Consider the following 21,493-nt stretch of genomic DNA (forward strand, 5'->3'; position numbering starts at 1 on the left):
TTTGGGGTGGAGCCGACTCTGGGTGGTACAAGATGAAGCTTGAGGCTGGTGTGACAAATGAGGCCACATTTGGAATGGCAGCTTGAATTTATTGAGTGACATTTTGTGGTACAGATGATAGAAGGGCAGAGCAGTGGAGAGGGATAATGTGTTGGTAATATATTGACTAGACTGGAGGAGGGGCAAAGGAAGGAGCCCACTAGTAGGGCTGGCATGAGGTACCAGTGGCCTTAGAGAGACAGGTGAATTGGTGAGACGGTGCGAGGTGGATTCTAAGGGCCTTGGTGATGGGTGAAATGCCTAAGGGGGGTGAGGAGAGACAGAGTGAGATGCTTCCTGTGCCAGGCACCCATGTTTTGAGTCGGATGGTCACAGAAGGTCGATGCCATCCCAAAGTTCAGGACCTCAGGACGAGATGCAGACGCCAGAGTAATTACTGTCATACAGATCGGAGTGATGCGCAGATGGAGCCAGCTGCAGAGAGTTGGAGACGGGATTCCAGCTAGTGAGAGAGGGTAAAGCTGGAAACAGAGTAAGAAGTGAGCTACGTGGCGGCGATGGGTGAAAATACTAAAATGGCGAGTCATTCATGAATACACGAACTCACTCACTTGTTCAATCCAGAAACATTTATTAAATGCCTGTCCTCTTCCCACACCAGCTGCCTGTTTGTCAAATGAGACATGGCTTCTGCTCTCAAGTAATTCTTGCCCAGTCTCAGGTACAAAGGCAAATTGTGCAGCAGTTGTATATGGTAAGATGGGGGTGTGCACAATGTTCTCCAGGTCCTCAGAAAAAGAGCATAAAAATCAGGGAGGAGATGTGTGTGCATGCCATGTGTGTGTGCATATTGTGTGCGTGCGTGTGTATGAACATGTGTACGTGTGTGCATGCATGTAAGCATGTACGTGTGTGCGTGTGTGAGCATGTGCATGTGTGTGCGCATGTGTGCGTGAGCATGTGTATATGTGTATGTGTGTGACCATGTGGATATGTGTGTGCACGGGTATGTGTAAGCATGTGCATGTGTGTGCATGTGTGAGCATGTGTCTGCGTGAGCATGTGTGTGCATGTGTATGAGCATGTGTCTGTGTGCATGAGCGTGTGTGCATATGTATGTATGAGCATGTGAGTGTGCATGTGTGCATGAACATGTGTGTGTGTGTAAGCATGTGCGTGTGTGTGCGTGTGTGTATGAGCATGTGCATGTGTGTGCACGTGTGTGTCATGTGTGTATAGGAAGCCTCCTGGAGAAACTTAAGCAAAGTTTCAAAGGATGAGAGGAAACTGGCTAAATGGTGGGGCTATTTTTGAAATGTGCTACATTTGGATAATTTAAAATAAGAGCAGTAGTAGAGAGTTCCTGTTAGGGAGCAGTATGGAAAGAGGTGGAACGGGCATGTAGAACCTTGAGTGATCAGCTGAGAGATGTGAACTTTATCCTTAAAAGTACAGGAAATTATTGACGGTGTAGAGTAGGGAAGGGCTTGACCAGACTTGAATTTTCAAAACATCGATGCCGACAGATTGGGGAGGAATCCTGGAGGCCCACACCCCCACTAGCAGAGAACTGCGCTAACCTGGCAAGAAGAGAAGAAGCCACAGCCTCGGGCCATTGCGGCCATGGGGAGGAGGCAAGTGATCCTCCTTGAGTGGTGATTGAGCGATCAAATGCACAGGATGCAAAGTGTGGATAAGGGGCTGGGCTTGGGAGGGCCGTGAAAGGGGAGAAATCAGGATGATTTGAAGAACTGTGATCATGATGACGTCAGTGCCATTTACTGAGAGGTTTAGAGTGGAAAAAAAAAAAGAAATAGAACACTGGGGCAAAAAGATGGTGAACTGGGAGATTGGCATGACTGAGAACGATTTCTGGCTCATACTGATACAGAGATATTTGTGGAATAATTCTTCCCTGGCAGTGCCTAGAAGACATCCCCAGAGGCTTTGGGACTTGTGGCTCTGAACTGGGGTGGGAGGTCTGGAGAGCTGGGCATCAGCCTGGAGAAAGGACAGAGTGGGAATGTGAGGAGCTGAGGGAGGAGTGCTGGCTGAAGGCATGCAGGGGAGGGGCTCTCACAGAGGCCCACACCCACCATGGCCTGAGAAGCAGGAGAACTTGCTGGAGAGGGGAAAGGGACCTGAGTTAGAATGGAGCAGGGGATGCCTACCTCTGAGATCCCAAAGGAGATTCAAAAGGGGAGAGGACAAAAGGGTTTGCTTGGTAAGAGTCAAGGATCCTAGGAGCTGGAGGGGGCTCAGGAGTTCACTTCTTTAGGGTAAGCTCTGGTGTGAGGAGCCCCCTGGTAAAACGATAAAGGTCCCTGAGAGCTGCACTGTGGCCCAGAAGGACCAGGCTGGGACATGGGTGACCCCAGGGAGGAGCATGTCAGGGGCCCCAGCCGAGGCATGAGGCTGGACCAGGTCTTCCTGGCAGGGCACTCGCTTTGCACAGATGCAATGTCATGAATGAAAGAAGGCTCCAGGCTGACCTTGGCTGGCTCCTCCGTGGCCCAAGACTTATCCTGTAAACTTCAGTGTTGCTGACTGGTTTGTCCAGTCCTAGGCTTGGCTGGTTGTGTTCTTTCTCTTTCAGGGCCTCTTGGAAGGTTTGACTCTCAGGGCAAAGGCCATGTGGGTCCAGGGGGACTCCCTGCTGCCTGCGTCTAGACTTCCCCTCCCAGCCACCGCTTCTGTTCCGCAGCCAAGGTGTCAGAGGCTGGCCCATGTGGAACTGATCAAGAGATTCCACGTGATCTGAGAGACTGAAATAGATGCCCTTTGATCAACTGAGATGGGCACTAAGGTTAAGGAAACCAAGCCACCCCCGGGTCATGGGTTCAGTGCTCGGAGACCATGGCAAATTTCCCAGTTCCTACAGCTAAATTCCCTAACGATAGGAGCTATCAACTCCAATTTACAACCTGACCACTACAACTCTAATTGCACAGAGGACCCGCCCTAGAAGCAAACGTTTTGTTCTAAGGAGCAACTACAGACCCAGGCCCGCTTTGGCAGCTTTGAGGGGCATGCACAGATTGTCTTTGCATCCTTTAGTTCACCTTCTGACAATCAAGTTTCTCCAGACGCAGCCAAATGTCCATTGGGAGGCAAAATAATCTGTGGTTAAGTTGAAATGTTGACACATGTAAACCATAATTTGAGTTTGCAAAACTATGGCAAAGTTAATGCTACTGTTTAATTCATACATTTACTTATTTAGAGCTAAAAATGAATTGTTATGTGGCAAGATCTCTGTGTGTACAACACTGACTATGATGGGCTGGGGCCAGGCTTCCTGGAGCGTCCGGGGTCTCCAGGTGGATCCGGAGAAGGCGGGGGCACATTCCTGTGAGGATGGCAGGGCTGCCTCCAGGAGGTCCTGTAACCCAGCCGAGGAACCAGGACAGACCTCCCAGGAGTGGAATCTGACTGAGCCAAGGCCTAGGAGAGGGACAGAGGTGAGCAGGTTGAAGGGAGAGGAGGGAAGGTGGAGAGTTTGTGACTGGCAGAAGGAACAGGGTGTACCAGTGCTTAGGGGAAATATATAGAAAGCGGCTGAACAGAAACTCCAACCCAAGTGTTCTCCAACCCAACCCATTCTCAGTGTTCTTTTACTTCAACAGGTTCCCCCACACGGTTAGTAATTCAAAAACTAATGTGGCTCTGATTCCAGCTCCGTAATTTATCTTATTGGCAGCCTGGTCACCCTTTGCCATTCTTCATATTGAAAGGTAAATACTTGCAGATGCTATTATGCATCTTGTTACATTTTCAAGTCTTTATCAAATAGGAAACTTTAATAGTTAGCTTTAAAGGATGCGTAAGCAGTTTTGTTCATTTTCTAGGTCTGCCATAAGACAGCATTAACAAACTGGACAGCTTAAAATAATAGGAACTTGTCCTCCCACAGTTTTGGAGACCAGAACTCCAAAATCAGGGGTGGGCAGTGCCTCACTCCCTCTAAAGGCTGTAGGGAAGAATCTGATTCATGCCTCTTTCCAGCTTCTGGTGTTGCCAGCAATCCTTGGCGTTCCCTAGTTTGGAGACGCCTCGCTCCAATCTCTGTTTCCTTCTTCACCAGGCATTCCTCTGTGTGTATGTGTCTCTCCTTATTAGGACACCAGTCATATTGGATTTAGAGCCACCCTAATCCAATTATGACCTCATCTTCACTTGGTTTCATTTGCAAAGACCCTATTTCCAAATGAGGTCATGTTCACAGGTACTAGGGGTTAGGACTTCAAGGTGTCTTTTTGCCAGATGCAAGTAAGCCACAGCACTCGTTATGTTAATGCTACCTGGACATCACAAGTCCCTAGGCTGTAATTTCTCTCTCTCTCTTTTTTTTAAATATGTATGGGCCCTTATTTAAAATACGTCTAAGCCAAAACACATTTGCAATATACCTTCAAGTCTGCAACTGAAGTCAGATCCTTCCCTGAGAAGACCCGGAGGTTTAGCTAAAGCAATTCCTCCTGGAAAATGATGATAGGATTGGAGCCTCAAACTTCCTGAAAAGTCACCAGAATCTCCAGCCAGTTGTTCCCAGAAGGACATGTAATCATAAGAATAACTGGAAGAAGTGATGTCATGGACTGGGGGAGGAGGCACAGTAAATGGGATGCACATTGATTTGAAGAAATGTGGACTTTTCCCTGTGTTGAACTTCAGGATGTACCATTGTGAATATAACATCTGTGCCCTAGTAGATAATTCTCTTTCTTTTCGTTTTTGAATAGTACATGTTGTATGCTCTTAGCAAACCTAAAAATAGTATTTAGAGTTCCTGACTTATTGCCTCAGTTGCCCAAGGTTAGTGCTAATTACTGGCTTAAAAAGAGGAAAAGGGAAGGAGAGGAGAAGAGGGAGAGGGAACCAATTGTCACAAGTTAATTCTCATTCTGCGCTTCCATCCTGTGGCACAAAGTACATGTCAAAAAAGCAGTAGTGGCCATCTGGCTGCCAGTTCAGTGACTGCTTTCACTCCTCTATCCATTCAGCAAATATTGGTTCTAAGTAGATCAGCCATCAGTAACAGGTACTGTGTATAGTGGTTTGCCAAGGAGACACAATTCCTGCCCTCACAGGGTTTACAGTCTAATAAAAGCATTAAGTAAATGTTCACACACATACACCTAAGTAAGTATTCCCATCTAAGAAATTCCTAATATCTTGAGAGCATCTACCAGGGCACCTGACTAAACCTGGGGGTCACAGAGAGCATCCTTGAAGGAGTGACATTGGAGGTCAGAACTTGGAGGATTCAATATTAATCTTGGTAAACAAAAGTGAAGGCAGGTACCACATCATCCAGATGACAGTAGCAAGATATACAATGGCCCAAGATATCTATCGAGATGAAAATTTTTCTAAATAATAATGGATTTGTCAATTTCTCCTTTTGGTTTTGTCATTTTTTGATTAATATATTTTGAAGCTATATTATTTGGTACATGTAAGCTTAGAATTATTGTATCCTCCTGGTGAGTTGAAACTTTCATCAATATATAGTGCTTTTTCTATATCTATGAATGCTTTTTGTATCCTATGTATGACATTAATATTACTCCTTTTCATTACTATTTGCATGATGTATCTATTTCCCTTACTTCATTTGAAACTTTTTATATCTCTCGTTACATATGTTTTTCTATAACTACATTTATTGTAAACCTATATGGCACTCTTTGTCTTTTAACTAGAGAGTTTAGCTCATTGACATTGACTTTATTTTTTTACATATTTTGATGTATTTCTATTTAGGTCATATATGGTCTGGGATTTTATTTTGCCTCACTTATAAACTACTAATTAGCCTAATACTAGCTACTGGAAGAGTTGGTGGATATTGGAAGATCAGAGATAAAGGACATTTTAATTCAAGGAACAGAAAATGGCTTGAGTATCATATTTGCATAGGACTCCTTTGCCCCCCACATCCTATATGGGCCTAGATAGATTCTATGTTTACAGTAAAACTGCATCTCAGTTGAGGAAAGCTGAGCTTGGGGAACCTGGTGTTTTGTAACAAGAGGTCAGCAAGCCTGCTTTTGTCTTGGAGGAAAATGTTACCTCATTTCCCAAGGTTGCTCACTGCAAACACAACACTGAGAAATGACCTGGGTTCACAGTGGTCAGTGCCTGACATTCCTCACATACTCAGCAAGAAGGTGCAGCGACGCTCAGGGCCCATGGCGGTGGCCATTCCCCACACTTGGTATTTTTTTACTTATCCTACTTTTTCCAAGTGTGTTTTTTCCTGCTTTCTTAACATCATTTGAAATTTTTTTCTTGTTCTGTACTTTGACCTCTATTAGTTTGGCAATTACACATTGGATTTATATTCCTTTAATTGATTGCTTTAGAAACTTTAGCATGTATGCTTAACTTTAGCATGTATGTTTAACCAATCTATTGAATTTTTGTCTAAAGGTAATCAAGCCTCTTTATCTTCAGAAAAATATGAAAATAAGGTTTTAACTGATCACTATCCTGTATATGCTATTTTTAAAATAGCATATTTAAGACTTCAATTCCAGGGCCGGGCGCGGTGGCTCAAGCCTGTAATCCCAGCACTTTGGGAGGCCGAGACAGGCGGATCATGAGGTCAGGAGATCGAGACCAGACCCTCCTGGCTAACACAGTGAAACCCCGTCTCTACTAAAAAAATACAAAAAACTAGCCGGGCGAGGTGGCGGGCGCCTGTAGTCCCAGCTACTCGGGAGGCTGAGGCAGGAGAATGGCGTGAACCCAGGAGGCAGAGCTTGCAGTGAACTGAGATCCGGCCACTGCACTCCAGCCTGGGCGACAGAGCGAGACTCCGTCTCAAAAAAAAAAAAAAAAGAAAGACTTCAATTCCAACTTAAGTCCACAAATTATGCAATACACAAATGATTTACTTTCATGCAGCCCATGTGTGTCTAGCTTTACTCACACAATTTCACTGGAAGCGAATTTTCTTTGATTGTTTACTTGGAAATGTCTTTGTTTTGCCCTTGTTTGTGAATTTTTTTTTTTTTTTGTAGGACAGAGAATTCAAGGTTAACGTTATTTTCTCTTAGCACATCGCATATATTATTCCACTCTCTCAGCTTTCAATGTTGATGTTGAGATGGTAGCTGACAGTAATTAACATTCATTTGTAGAAAAGTTGTCTTTTCTTCTGGTTGCTCTGGAGAGGTGTTTTTTTTTTTTTTTTTTTTTGGCAGGGGGGGTTTGGTATTTCAAAGATTTAGTATGATGTATTTAGGTATTGTTTTCATTGACTCCTCCTGGGGACTCGGGGGTTTTTATAAATATGAAGATTGGTATATTTTATCTACTCTGAAAAATTCTGTAGTATTGCCTCACCTCTTTGAATAGTGCTTTTCTATTTTTCTTTGTTTCTTCTGTCTCATTCTAATAGTCAGAGGCATGCTGGATTTTTCTCCTTCTATCTTCCATATTTCTTAACCCCCCTTTCATTTTTCCTGTATTTCTGTCTTTCTCTCAATTATCATCAGATCCAACCTCTCTTTTACCAACTCTGTCTTGGACTTTGTCCAAACTGCTGTTTAATCGATCTACTGAATTTTTTTTTTTTTTTTGTGACGGAGTGGCTGGAGTGCAGTGGCATGATCTTGGCTCACTGTACCTACCACCTCCCACGTTCAAGCAGTTCTCCTGCCTCAGTTCTCCATGTAGCTGAGATTACAGGCGTACACCACTACACTGGCTGATTTTTGTATTTTTAGTAGAGATGGGGTTTTGCCATGTTGGCCAGGCTGGTCTTGAACTCCTGACCTCAAGTGATCTGCCCACCTCGGCCTCCCAAAGTGCTGGGATTATAAGCGTGAGCCACCACACCTGGCCAATCTATTGGATTTTTTATTTAAATTATTATAGTTTCAATTTTAAAGTTTTGCTTATTTTTACAAATCTGCTTGGTCATTTTACAATCTCTTGTTTTCTTGCAGTGCTTCAACCTTCCTTGTTTTTCAAATGTATTGAACACACATAGTTTATATTATTTATACAAATTCCTAACCTTTGCTATCTGTACAGGTCTGATTTTGGAATTTGTCTCTACTGACTCTTGCCCACAGTTTGTATCTGTGATTATTTAGTGATTTATGTTTGCGAGCTCATGCCCCTTAGAATTTCCCGTTTAAACTGTGAGACATGTTTAAAGCATGTTCTTCCTGATTGTACTTACGTTTGCCTCTGCCTGGTCTTCCGTGTGCTACCGATCTGGAATCTCTAAAAACTAAAAGATTGGATTGGAGTTTTTCAGGCCACACTAGGAGTGAGGATTTTGGCTTCCAACTGGCTGAAGTGTGAGCTGCAGAAGTCTGAGAGGGCAGTTTTTACCCCTTGCTTTTTTCCGCACTCCCACCTGAAGAGGCAAGCCTCCTTCTTCACAGTGAGGTTCTTCCAAGGTCACGCCCTCCAGTCTGCTCTATGGGAATGCCCGATCCAACCCCACACCCTGCTTGGCCCCCCGCTGAACCTCTGGTCTAGATGACAGAGACTCACATTAGCCTGCAGGACAAGCACTACTCAGAACAGTGCTCGCCCTCACAATATCTCCTTATCCTCATGTTTTGCCTGTGTTCATTCTTCCCTGCTTACTATCGGACCAGCCACACTTCATTAGAAAAGATTTCCCCCTCGTTTTATCGCGCATTCTCAGGTGTTCTGGGAAGGCTCTCTCTGCATAGGTGACCCAGCAGGTTGCCGAGAACAGGGAAGAGCCCAGCGGAGCGGGGAAGGGCCGCGCGCCTCCCGGCCCCAGCTTCCTCCCCAGCTCCTCTGATGAGGGGAGGGGGAGACGGCACCACAAGGCGCGCCTCTCCCGGGGCTGCCACACCTGCTATTCTCAGCTCCCTGTCTGGCTTTTATGTGTTCATCAAGTTCTCATCTCTAGTAGAGGTATTTAGTGCCTGAAATATTATAGGTGTTTATGAAATATTTTTAAACAATGAAAATTTCTTCCTAAAACAAATCTAGCAAAGATTTTATGCTCTCCTTTGTACCCATGCCAGATCTTGAGAAATTTTTCTATGATGAGGGTTTTTTTTTTCTTTTTTAAGCTACAGAAATCCTTCCTGCTATAGTTGTAACCTGTTTCCTCTTTCCTGCTAACTCCCTTCCTTTTGAATTCCTCTATAGTTTACGTATAGGCTTGGAAAAGTCCCTTATTTCCGGGTTAACCTCTTAGAGCCTCAGCATCTTTGTTGCATAAGGGGGTTCACTGTGTCTGTTTCTTAGATAAATGTGTCACAGAAATAATAATGTAGACCGAAGCTCTTCCTAATTAGCAACCCACTGAAAATAATCCTAGTAACGTCTGTTTACAAACATGCATGGAATGCTACGGACAGTTGCTTCTCTAAAGTATTTTAACGTTGGTGTGAGAGAAAGGGGAACCCAAAGTTTTAATACAGCACAGTGAGCAAATTAGAGGATCCCAGGAGAGACCCCAACAGGGCCTGAGGGGTGGAGGGATCTCCGTGTGGCTTCCTGGAGCAATGCTGGGTCTGGAAGATGCTGGAAGGAGACGTGGCCAGTGGGCAGAGGCAGAGCAGGCAGGAAGGACAGCTGTGGACACTGCGTGAATGATGTCATGGAGACACCACAGATCATCTTCTCAGGAGTAAGTCAGCGGGGCAGGAGCAGAGGCTGCGCCCTGGGGGAAGGAGAAGAGGCAAACATGGAAGAAGGCCTGGCCAGGAAGAACAGAGTCTGAGGCTTCCAAGCATCCAACCTCTGGAGCTATGCATGCCCTGGGGTAACTGAACAAGATTCACTTCCTTTGGCCAGTAATTACTACTTTCTGGCAAGAGCTGAGAAGGGCCCACGCTGTGTTATGGAGGGCAGGGTTGGAAAGAAGGCAAGACGGGGAAAACATGTAGAAGGCACAGTTGACAAATCTCAGTAACTAGACACGTAGGGAATAAGGACATGTCAGGAGGTCACGGTAAGTCTTGCCTTCTGGTTTGGGCAGCGAGGCACATGGTCATGCCTTGCATAAGATGGTACAGTTTAATAGGGGAGTTTTCAGATAAAAATTCTCATATTTGGGAGTCAACTCTCTTCCCAGCCATTTCATTAATTCTCTGTGTGAAACGCTAGGATTTCTATGAATAACTCTGTAGAGCACCTTACAATTTACAAAGCGCTTCCCCATATTGGTTTAACTGCATGAAATTGCTGTTTTCATAGGTGACGACCTAGTGAGAAAAGGGTTGGGTTTTTTTTTCCTCTTCTTCCTCCCTCTTCATCCTAGAGCGGGCTTTTTCAACCTCACCATCAACATTTTTAAAAATAGACTTTATTTTTTAAGAGCCATTTTAGGTTCGCAAACAAACTGAGCAGAAAGAACAGAGACTACTGACATTTTTGATGGGCAAATCTTGGTAATGAGCCTGTCCTGTACAATGTAGAGTGTTCAGCAGTGCCCAGCCTCAACCCACGAGATACTGGTAGCCCCGCCCAGCTGTGACAATCAAAAATGTCTCCAACACTGACAGATGTCCCCTGGGACCCATCCTCCACCATCCCAGAACCACTGTTCTAGAGACTCAGAGAATTTCAGCCACAGTCAGGTCATAGGATCTGAACAGCGGGTAGAAATTTAATTCAAGATATTTTACTTCCCAGTGTACAGTCCATCACGGGCTCCTGCTTACCACAGTCGTTTTTAGATCTGTCTTTTGCCTGTCTCCAGCTACACCTAATTTGCTCTTTAATAAATGGTACACATGCTCAGCTATATGTCATTCGTGTCAAGTACTCTGTCTTTCCATTTCAAGAACGACGTTGTTCATTTTTTTATCTACTTGGTCACTTTGAGTCTCTTGTCTTTAATTGCTTTTTCATTTCTTGCTTTTATTTCCTTAAGCTTGTCAAATTTGACATTCACTGCTCTCCCCTGGATGGTCCAGTGGCTGGAGGCTACTCACAGCTGAGTCTGCGGCTGGCTGTCTTGCGGGCTGTGCTCCTGACTTCAGTGTGGATTTTGCGCACGGCGATTGTGAGCTTGCGCTCCTTGGAGCTGTGTCTGAGGGAATTCTTTGAAGCCTGGCTTTAGTGCAGATTCCTCTAGAAAGCATTTGTGATTGTTTCTGCTAGGCACCCAGGGCAAAAACACCTCAAGACCACTTTAAATTGTCAGCTGGAGTTGCTGCTACTGTTTTCACACAGGCGGTGAACCGAGGCCCTGCCCCTGTGCGAAGGCTGGCTATGGCCACAGACCCCCGGGATTTCCCACGCTCCTGGCCCCCTGCTTAGTGCCAGTGTTCAACCATGATTCCTCATCCAGGGGGTTATGGGGTCCACCCTCAGCCCGCCCGCAGGCCAAGTGCAGCACCCTTGCAGGACTCTCTCTTTGAGGGGTGGGCTCTGTCCTCTGCGGCCACTATGGCTGTGACACGGGGTCTTATGCTGCAAACCTGGACCCACTTTTTGGTTCCTGCCTCTGCTTACTTACCTCATTGACTTGAACAATCCTGACTTGAGATTGGGTCAAAACACACATTTCAATGTCCACCAGTGGGACAAACACCCCCTTCTCCAGTGAGGACCCTGTCACTTTCCACAGCTTTTCTTCCCACTCTTGGACAACAGACAGCCCACGTTGGCTTTAAGTTCTGAGCTCTTGGTTAGCATTTCCGGTCCTCAGGATGGCTCCTTCTCAGAGAGCTGCGCAGACAGCCCGTTGTCCGAGCTTGCTGACTCTCCTACTCTCCACCTTGTGTATCCCCTACCACCCTCTCTCCCCACCCCACCCCACACCTGCTCAGTGTTCCTCTAGGCTCATTGTTCCCCTCAGGGCCAGAGCCAGGAGTGAGGAAGAGGAGGGGAGAAAATGGGCTTCGACTGCTCTCCTCTCTTCCCCAGCCTGACCCTTCTCTCCTGAAGGCCCTTGTTAGCTTCACTCCAGGCAGGGTCTCTGAGGACTTCACATGGCCCCTCCTTGGCCCCGGGCTGGCCTGTAGGAAGCACTCATATGTCCTTGGCCAACAAGCCTTGCACGGACAGGGTTAGCCACCACACAGCCTCTCTGTCCTCCTCGTGTTCCCCTCCAGAAGGTCCCAGTGGATGCCAGACCTAAGCCACCTGGTCCCAGCATATCAGCACTCCCCAAGGGGCCCCACAAAGTCATCCTGCCTGGGCTGCAACAACGGAGGTGGCACCTCCCCAGCCCTTTGGGTGGTGGAGAGGAAGGGTGATGGAAATGCTGCCAAATTTCCTCTCTCCCTGCTCCCCTCCTTCACTCTCCAGGCCATCCTGTGTTCTCAGACACCTGGGCAGTGTCAGGGTTGTGGAACAGCCTCTCAGCATTTTTTTTAATTGGCCTATAGCTATTTGTCCTTGAAATTTTCAAACTTAGCGTATCTCAGAGAGTTGGTAGAAACTTTCCTTTCAAATGATCAATCCTGAAATCCTGTTTGTTCTAAATTAAACCCTGGAGTTCATCCACTTCCCTTCGGCCACACCCTGCCATTCTCCTGGCCTCATTCCCCAATCTGTTTATTCAACAAGGGCAGCAGATATCCATGGAGTGCCTGCTGTGCGCTGGGCTCTGTGTCACAGAAACCCCTTCCTGTCCTTTAGGGCCTTATATTGTGATTACTGGAAAAAAGTATGTAAAAGGTAAAGAAGATGAAGGACAAGGAGGAAGGAGGAGGAGGAGGAAGAAGAGGAGAAAAATGTGGAGGAGAAAAGGAAGAAGAATCACATATTATCAGAAGTTTTGTAAAGAAAATGAGCATGAGGTGTTCTAGAGACTCGTGTAGAGAGGCCCTATCTGAGATAGGCTATCCAGAAAGGCCTCTGCAGGGTGGCATTAATTCAAGCCTGCCTGAGATTGGCTATCCAGAAAGGCCTCTGCAGGGAGGCGCTGATTCAAGCTGGAAGCCAAAGCTTGAGAGCCAGCCGGAACAGGGGCCCAGGTAGAGGAAGGAGCCAGAACCCAAGGCTGGAGGTGGGATGGCCTTGGCGGTTCCAAGAATGAAGGGAAGGCCAGGCTGGTGGAGCCAAGGAGCAGGATGGGGCAGGGCGGGATGGACGGTGGGTGGTGAGACCCAGGGTCTTTGTAGCAGAGTCAGTGTAGGCAGAATGAGGAGTTTGGGTTTTATTATACTCTACTGGCAAGAAAGTAAGAAGCCTGGAAGAGTTACAAGCAGAGAAGTGGAGGATTGGATTTGAATTTGTGTGGAATGGCCATGGGCGGCCAAGCTAGCAGGTGACCACCCTGGTCTAGAGTGGGGATGGTGGCTTGTCCTGGAGTGGACACAGAAGATGAGCAGGGTCAGACTTAAGACACCCTTTACCAGACACACCCAGGTCACCCTCCTGGGGTGGACGCAGCCTTCTCCTCAGCATGGGGATGGTGGCTTGTCCATGAGCGCAATAGGTGAGCAGGGTCAGACTTGAGACATCCTTCACCAGACACGCCCAGGCGACGCTGATGGCATCCTCCTGCCAAAGCCTCCCAGGCTCTTCCTCCTCTTCAGGGATAAACTCCTTGGGGCTCTCTACCATGTGACCCAGCACCCCTCCTTTGCCCTGTCCCCACTCCAACACACCCTCACACCGCAGCCAAATGGACCTCCTCAGGACCATGCTCTCACTGGCCTTTAGCCTGAGCTTCCCCGACGGAACACCCTCGCCTGTCCCTGTGCATCTGGCTCTCACTTGCTCATCATCACCTGTGAAGGTAGCAGTCATCTGCAAGACTAAGGGCTCCTGTAGGGCCCTCTCCCCTCTAAAGCCCTTCTCGCCTGGGAGTGAACACACCCTGGCTTGTCTGTGCTACCCCAGAGACCGCCATGCCTGTCAGGACAGGAGTCCCTGCTGCGCCCAGCCCCTCAGATCTCAGGCTCAGCACAGCCCACAGCAGCAGGCACGGCAGATGTGCAGAGGACCTGAGTTGATGAATGACGCTAGGCTCCTGCCGTGGTTCTTCTCTAACTCATTCATGCCAAGGTGTACGTGGGAGAGAAGTGATTAATAATTAGTGAGTCACAAACATGAATACAACCAAGTATGCCCCACACAGTCGCTTTCACATACTACTGTTGGCTCTCCGTTATCACAGGTCTTGTTTAAATTATTATAATTTAAAAATTATGGTCTCATTTTCCTCATATTTTAAAAAATTGTTCTAGTTAGTTCTTGAATATTAGTTTTTTTCTGTGGGTTATTAAGGATGTGAGTTATTTGTGGTGTGAAACTATACCAAACAATAAAAAAATTTGCAAATGAACGCTGAGTGTAGTGGTTCACACCTGTAACCCCAGCACTTTGGGAGGCTGAGGTGGGCGGATCACTAGAGGTCAGGAATTCGAGACCAGTCGTACATGACAAAACTCCCATCTCTACTAAAAATACAAAAATTAGCTGGGCAAGGTGGCGCATGCCTGTAGTCCCAGCTACTCAAGAATCACAGGAGGAGCAGGTTGCAGTGAGCCGAGATCACACTACTGCACTCCAGCCTGGGGGACAGAGTGAGAGATTCTGCCTCAAAAAACATTTGCAAATGAAATTCCCTCTTTAGAGTTATGTGTTATTTTCTCATCTCACATAATTTACACGTGTCTTTGTTTTTCCATGTTTGTGGTCATGTTGGAATAAAACCTGACAGTTTTGCAAATCGTGGATTTACAGGGAACCATCTGAGTGAACTGTGTAAAGGCTCAGCGATTGTGATTTCGATTTTGAGGTGGTAAAATGGAGGGGATGAGTAAGGGGGAGGAGTCACTCAGAGGTGGTGCCTGTGGATGCGAGGACGTATCCTGGAAACGTCCGGCCCCAATTCCTTCCCCTCAGCCCGTGGGTCTCCAGCAAATTCTGCTCCCAGCGTTACTGCCCACCTCGGCCTCTTGCTCTCCATCACTGTGGCCACTGCGGTTTGCTCTTCATGAGGACACTGTCCTGCCCCACAAGACTGTCACGGGGCACCTCCCTGATCTGCTTCCTCTGCTGTGCACCCTGCTGCCAGAACTTTCTCAAATACAAGTGTGTCCCTGTTATCCTCAGCTTCATGCTTCAGTGGCCCCTTTGTTAAGCTGAGAACAAACGTCATCGCCTCCACCTGACCCCACACCCTGAGCCCATGCTCTGGCCACACAGCGTCACTCACCCCAGGGCCTTTGCACAAAATGATCTTTCTTTCTGCTCTCATCCCCACTTGCCTGGTTTGAAAAACTGTCCCTATGTCCCTCTAGTCCTTCCTCCCTCCGCATGGGCCAGCTGCATGCTTGTCTGCCTGAAAGCGTGGCACGTTCCGCTGACTCACGGTATATTTTTGTATCTGATCATTTGTCACTAGCCTGTGATGATCTTGTGAGAGGGCACAGTGCTGAGTACAGAGGAAGAGACTGTGAAACGCATGATTCGTGAATACATTCAAACAAGTAATTCTTCCATCCTAGAATTATAACCGTAATTGTAATTAATCTACAGCACTTTCTACCATGTTTTACAAATATTATGACTATTAAATAATCTTTAAGTAACTTTTATAAAAATTGAGATGTAGTAACTAGATGTAAATCTATGGATTAACCGAGTGAATAATGAGTGCCTTGCTGAGTGTATCAATTAGGATTCCTTTGGCTGCAAATGGTAGAAAACTCAGCTCAATGAAAAGATTTGTTATTTTCCACAGAAATAAGCCTCAAAGAGGTTTGCCTGCAGAATTGGTTAATGCAGTAACTCAACAGTGTTATCAAGGATCCAGAATGTTTCCAGTTTTCTGCCATGCCATGCTTAGCATGACCCCATGGGCCCAAAGTACCCCCGGCTCTGAGCATCCCATCCTTACACACTGGCCAGAGGTAGAAGAAGAAACTCACTCCTTTACTTTGCCCCAGTTTCCTTTCTTGCTCTGTGGACTTACGCAATCTGCTCTGAGGTTTTTTTTTTTTTTTTTTTTTTTTTTTTTGGTGTTTTTGAGATGGGCTCTCACTCTGTTACCCAGGCTGGAGTGCAGTGGCACAATCTCAGATCACTGCCATCTCCGCCTCCTGGGCTCAAGTGATCCTCCCACTTCAGCCTCCGAAGTAGCCGGGACCACAGGCACACACCACCACATCCAACTGATTTTTGTAGTTTTTAGTAGAGAAAACATGGGTTTTGCCATATTGCCCAGGCTGGCCTTGAACTCCTGGGCTCAAGTGATCTGCCCATCTCGGCCTCCCGAAGTGCTGGGATTGCAGGCATGAGCCCCCGCGCCTGGCCTCGAGGTATTTCATACCCGTGTTGGGTACATGTTGACCTCTGGTCTCCCAACACGGCTCAGTGTGCCTCTGCCGCTACCCGACCCTGTTCCTGAGTTGCGCTGTCCGTCTCTGCTCTCTCCTCCCTCACTAAGCTCCGGCTGCTAGTATACTTTTCCTCTGGGTTAAGTTCCTTCTTGGTCTCCTGGTCTCTGTGTCTCTCTTCTGGTCTTCCTCCTCTGTGTTGTTGCTGTTGATTTCTGTATGTCCTTCCTCATTCATTCTTTTTATTTTCTCCAGCTGTGTTGAGGTATAACTGACAAAGAAAAAAAAATTTTTTTTTTGAGATGGAGTTTCGCTCTTGGTGCCCAGGCTGGAGTACAATGGTATGATCACCACTGACCGCAACTCCGCCTCCCGGGTTCAAGGGATTCTCCTGCCTCAGCCTCCCGAGTAGCTGGGATTACAGGCATGTGCCACCACGTCCGGCTAATTTTGTATTTTTAGTCGAGATGGGGTTTCTCCATGTTAGTCAGGCTGGTCTTGAACTCCTGACCTCAGGTGATCTGCCCGCCTCGGCCTCCCAAAGTGCTGGGATGATAGGCGTGAGCTACCCTGTGCAGCCAAAAGTTGCATAATTTAAGGGACACCCCATCATGTTTGCTGTAGGTATACCTTGTGCAAGGATTCCCACAATCAAGCTAATGAACACACCCATCGCCTCACATAGCTACCTGCGGGCAACACAGATGGGCTTGGAGGACATCATACTAAGTGGAATAAGCCAGACAAGGGAAGACAAATGTCCACGATCTCACTTATCTGTGAAGTCTAAAAGCTCCCCACATTGTTTCCATTTATTTTAAAGATATATAAAGTTTCACTTGAAGTGCAATTTAGCATTTTATTGAAAATATGAGAATAAAAGAGAGTTTTAGAAACTTGAAACTTCCAGCAGCCTGTAGGGCTGTTTGGAGACGAACAGACATTTGTGGTACTTGACTAATTAGAAGCTCTTGGATGTCACTCTTAACATACTCCTGTGGGGTGCCCTGAGAATGTGGCATCTTCCCATATGCAGACAGCACATCAGCCTTACCCACAAAGATACCTGTGTAGCCCGGAAGAGATGGTAAATCTTGTCACAGTCCCCAAACTGTGCCCTGTTATTCCTCAGCCTGGGACTCCCGCCGCCTCTTGTCTGTCCAAGAAACTTATTCCCTCATCTTCTTACCCTCAGGCGTTCAGAGCAAAGGCCATCTCCTCCTTGACTTTGCCAATTAGTATTGGCTTCTCATTCATCTCTTACACATTTCTTTCACTTTACATAAAAATGGCATCAGCTTTGCCTGTTCACTCACCTTCTCTTCCATAAGACTGTGAACTTCTTGAGATATTGTAATCACTTTGTGTCACAAATGACCACCACAGTGCCAGATGTTAGTAGGTGATCGATAATCACTTGTGGAATTGCAGTGACCATGCATCAGCTAATCTGGTACTCATAGAAGTAGCAGTCACCATGGAATTCAGTCTCAAACTTACTGTGCTTGAGTTAGAGAAAATGTGAGATACTCAGAGGTCTACCAAGCTCTTTATCTGCTCTTGAGTCCTTTCCCATTCCATCATCTGGGCAAGAGCCTTTATCAAGTTCACTTTCTTTTCTGGTATTTGGTGAGGATAATTTGGATTTAGGTTACAATGCGTCTTGATATTATACCTACCCTAGATTTAGTGGTTTCGGAGGATTTCATTACATAGGCACATGAAGTAGTGTTCTGTGATTTTGGTATACCTGTATTTTACCAGAAGAAAAACAAAGGCAAACATATTTGCTGTTGTAGCAATGAATTCCGTGGTTGAAATCTGAACGATTTTCCCCCCAAGTTCAACAGAACAGTTTTGTTGCCTTCAAATTTGGGGAACTCATGAATGTCGCATGAAATATTTCCTTTCCAATTTTGTCAGATCACGTCAAAATACTATCGTCAATACAACACAAGCCTTGACTTAGGCCTGCCTCTGGACTTTTGTCCTGAACAGGATGCCCGCCAGTTGGTATAGTTGGCATTCTGCACCCCTGCCTCCGGCCAGTATTACTGGCTGCCCTTCTGAGGGAAGCATAGTCGGGTTGGCCCTCCCTCATCCCCAGAGTCTGTGTCCAGTTGGAGGTCCATCTACCGCTTCCCGTGCTGGGTACAGTATCTTTGTGTTTGCCTAGAGCCAGGATGCCTAAGGATCCCAGCAGGGATACAGGGCACTCAGAGGCTACCCTCCCAGCAGAACCTTAAAGGAAGCAGGAAAAGCAGTTTTCATGGGCACTTAATTGGCGCATCGTCTTGAAAAGCAGCAAAAAGAGGTGTTTGGTGTTTGGTGTCCTTGTGGGGTCCTGCACTTCTGTTTTTAAAGAAAAATAGTTATTATAAATCCTTTAATACATAATATGAAAATCAATTGCACTATTTAAATTCACAAAGCACTCCCATATCCGTGATCTTGCATAAGCCTCTTGCTATCCAGTAAGGGAGATGAGGCAGGTTTCACTCATATTTTCTTCTTAGAGATGAGTCGTGGGAACAACGTGCAGCGGCACCCAAGTTCACCAAGCAAGGAAGGGGCAGCGCCAGAGTCCTGGTGCTAAACTCCCGGCTTCCACTCCGGAGCAGCACCGCTCAACGCGGGTCTCCAGGAAACCCAGAGAGCCTATCTGGTCTCACCTCAGCCCGGATGCAGCATGAGCTTAAAGCTCTTATTTAAGGACATTCTGACCTCTACCCACCTTAGCCAAAATAGCCTATCACAAGTATTAACGTAACATCTGAGTAGTCCAAGGAGCAAAACAACGCGAGGATTTTGCAGTTCGCACTGCAAAAGAGCAAGCAAGACTTGTCAACTCACCACCACAGTCGTTTCTGGTCTTTGCAGGTGGTGATGGTGCTATGTCAATGGGCTCGGTTTCTCCCTGTTTTTAAACACAAACTCAACACGTGCACAAGAGGAAAACAGAGCACCCAGGCTGCACCGGGTCGTGAGCCCGCAGATCCCGGCCCTCCTGCAGCCCTTGGTGAGCATTTCTAGGGAAAAAAAAAAAAAAGTGTTTCCCTTTAAGGCAGATCCGGGCCTTGCCCTAGACCCAGGTCACCCCGCCCCGGGTATTCCCAGCGCGGGCCCAGATAAGCCATCTGTGTAGACGTTTCCTAGAATGGGGCCGGCTGCGGAGGGCGGATGCGTCTTTGTTCTGCAGCCGCGGGAGGGAGGCGCCCCGCGGGCTGCCTGAGCCCCCGCCCTGGGGCGTGTTTGTCCGCTCCGGCAGAGGGAAGGCGCCGGTCCCGCGGCAGTTGGCTCTGGGCCAGGCTGCAGGATCCGCTGGCAGGCGGGGGTGCCTCGCTCGCTGGCCGCTGCGGTTTTGCTTGGGTTTTCTAGAAGCATTTGCTGATCAACAATTAAAGTTTGGTTCAGCAGAGAAAAACATGACGACAAAGTGTGCATAGGGATGTTTTAAGGAAGGAAAACATAATGACGGCCCCAAGCTGGAAGAAAGAGCAGCCGGGCCGAAGTTGCGTGACAGGAATGCCAGCAACTGCGCGGCTCCTGAGCCGCTACACAGCTCTCCGGAGCCGGGAGCTGTCCCGGGCCGGTGCTCATTAGGCATGCGGCAGTCGCGGGCGCTGATTGGCGGGCAATGCTGTGGGCGGGGCCGTGGGTGGACCCGCGTGGGGGCGGGGCTGCACGGAGCTGGTACTCGTAGGAAGGAGTAGAAAGAGGAGGAGGGATGAGCACCTGGAGCCTCAGGGCGACGCTGATGATTGGAGGTATCGGTGGAGGCGGGGCTCTCCTGGGCGGGGCGGTAGGCGCTCATTGGCAGTGCTTGGTAGTGGGCGGGAACGGGCGGGGTGGTGAGCGCTGATTGGCGGTAGTGGCGGGGCGGGGCGGAGGAGGAGGAGGTGTGCGTGCCGGGGCGCGAAGCGAAGGGCGCTGATTGGCGGTAGTGGCGGTGGGCGTGGTGTAGGCGTGGCGCGTGGCCGGCGCTGGTACTCGCAGGGGAGGCGAAGAAGCAGGCGGAGGGAGCGCCTGGGGCCCCGGCCGCGGTGGCCGGCGCGGCCTGCCCTTTGTGACCGCAGCCCGCGCCCCACGCCCCACGCCCATGGCCGTCGCGCCGGGCTCCCCGGCCCCGCGCGCCCACCCGCGGACCTGAGCCCGGCACCTGGGATGCCGGGGATGCGCGTCCCCCGGCCCTGCGGCTGCTCCCGGCTGGGCGCGGGGCGATGGACCTGAGCATGAAGAAGTTCGCCGTGCGCAGGTTCTTCTCCGTGTACCTGCGCAGGAAGTCGCGCTCCAAGAGCTCCAGCCTGAGCCGGCTCGAGGTAATGCGGCCGCCTTCGGGGCGCGCAGGTGCCAGGCGCCAAGCGGGCTGTGGCAGCCCGAGCCCGCCTCGCCACCTCTGGGTGGACCCCGAGACCCGTCAGGGAGTTCAAGTTACTGGAAAGCTGGTCCGGTTCCGAAAATCGAACCAAAGGGCTCCCAACGTTATCGCTCGGACTCCGTAGTAATTGAGCGGTCCGTGGGTCCTTGCGGGGGCCAACTCCACCCCCACTGCATTTCCAGCTCGTTTATCCGCTGCTGGCTGCACGGGGTGTGGTGTGGTCCCCTGTGGGCCACGGGTGACCGGGTGCGGAGGGGCTTTCTCTGCAGCTGGACAGCCGCGTGGCGCGAAGCGCTTCGCAGGGGTCCATCAGAGTCCCGAGTGGAGAAGCCCCCCAGCTCCGCCCTCTGAGGCACTGATCAGGTGCTGTCAGCCGTGCCCGGCTGGCAGGTTCCACCTTATCTTGTAGCTCATTCGTGCATTTGAAGTCAGTGTAGGATTCACAGAACGGGGAAGAACGGGCAGCAGCACAATTTACTTAGGCATCTAAAACGGCGCTCAGGAGTAAAGAGCCTGATGCAATATCCTCACAGCGCCGGGGTTGATACAGATTCGTCCTGAAAACCCAGAGTACTCCCAAAGCCCTGTCCTTTCTACCTGTCCCGCATCTTGGCATCTTAGGGTTTTCTTTTGGACGGTTCTCTTGTGGTGTTTTTTATTTCGACCATCAAATCTTATTCTCTTAATCCCAGTGTCCAAATCACATTGTTGAATCTATAGATGACAAAACAGTGAAACGTGTTTAAGTGAAAAAGAGACATGGTGATGGGGAGACTGAGGCTGGGACCCAAAGATTTTGCCTGACACTGTCCCGCCTTTGCCTCAAGGCTGGCACCTGTGCGGTTTTGGTTGGTTTGTTTCA

General features: G+C 48.3%; 1 protein-coding gene and 1 long non-coding RNA gene across 7 annotated transcripts in view; one reads left to right on the plus strand and one right to left on the minus strand.

Annotated features, from left to right (window-relative positions):
* The window catches only part of LOC105487633 (ribosomal protein S6 kinase A2), a 460,596-nt gene that overhangs the window by 227,474 nt on the left and 211,629 nt on the right, over nucleotides 1-21,493 (plus strand). Inside the window, exon 1 of one of the 6 annotated variants that reach the window (XM_071096224.1) lies at nucleotides 20,333-20,572. The exons of the other annotated variants lie outside the window; for them this stretch is intronic. Coding sequence (XP_070952325.1) covers nucleotides 20,474-20,572 — 99 coding nt within the window. The 5' untranslated portion in view covers nucleotides 20,333-20,473. Of the gene's footprint in view, nucleotides 1-20,332; nucleotides 20,573-21,493 lie in introns of those variants that run through there. 6 annotated transcript variants of the gene reach the window in all.
* Nucleotides 11,785-20,304, minus strand: LOC105487559 (uncharacterized). The gene is made up of 4 exons (XR_011623239.1): nucleotides 19,989-20,304; nucleotides 19,107-19,282; nucleotides 17,933-18,605; nucleotides 11,785-16,524 (listed from the first exon to the last, which is right to left on the minus strand). It is a non-coding gene; the product is annotated as an uncharacterized lncRNA (long non-coding RNA).

Source organism: Macaca nemestrina, chromosome 5 (assembly GCF_043159975.1).
Source record: "Macaca nemestrina isolate mMacNem1 chromosome 5, mMacNem.hap1, whole genome shotgun sequence".
In the NCBI taxonomy this organism is placed as follows: domain Eukaryota; kingdom Metazoa; phylum Chordata; class Mammalia; order Primates; family Cercopithecidae; genus Macaca; species Macaca nemestrina.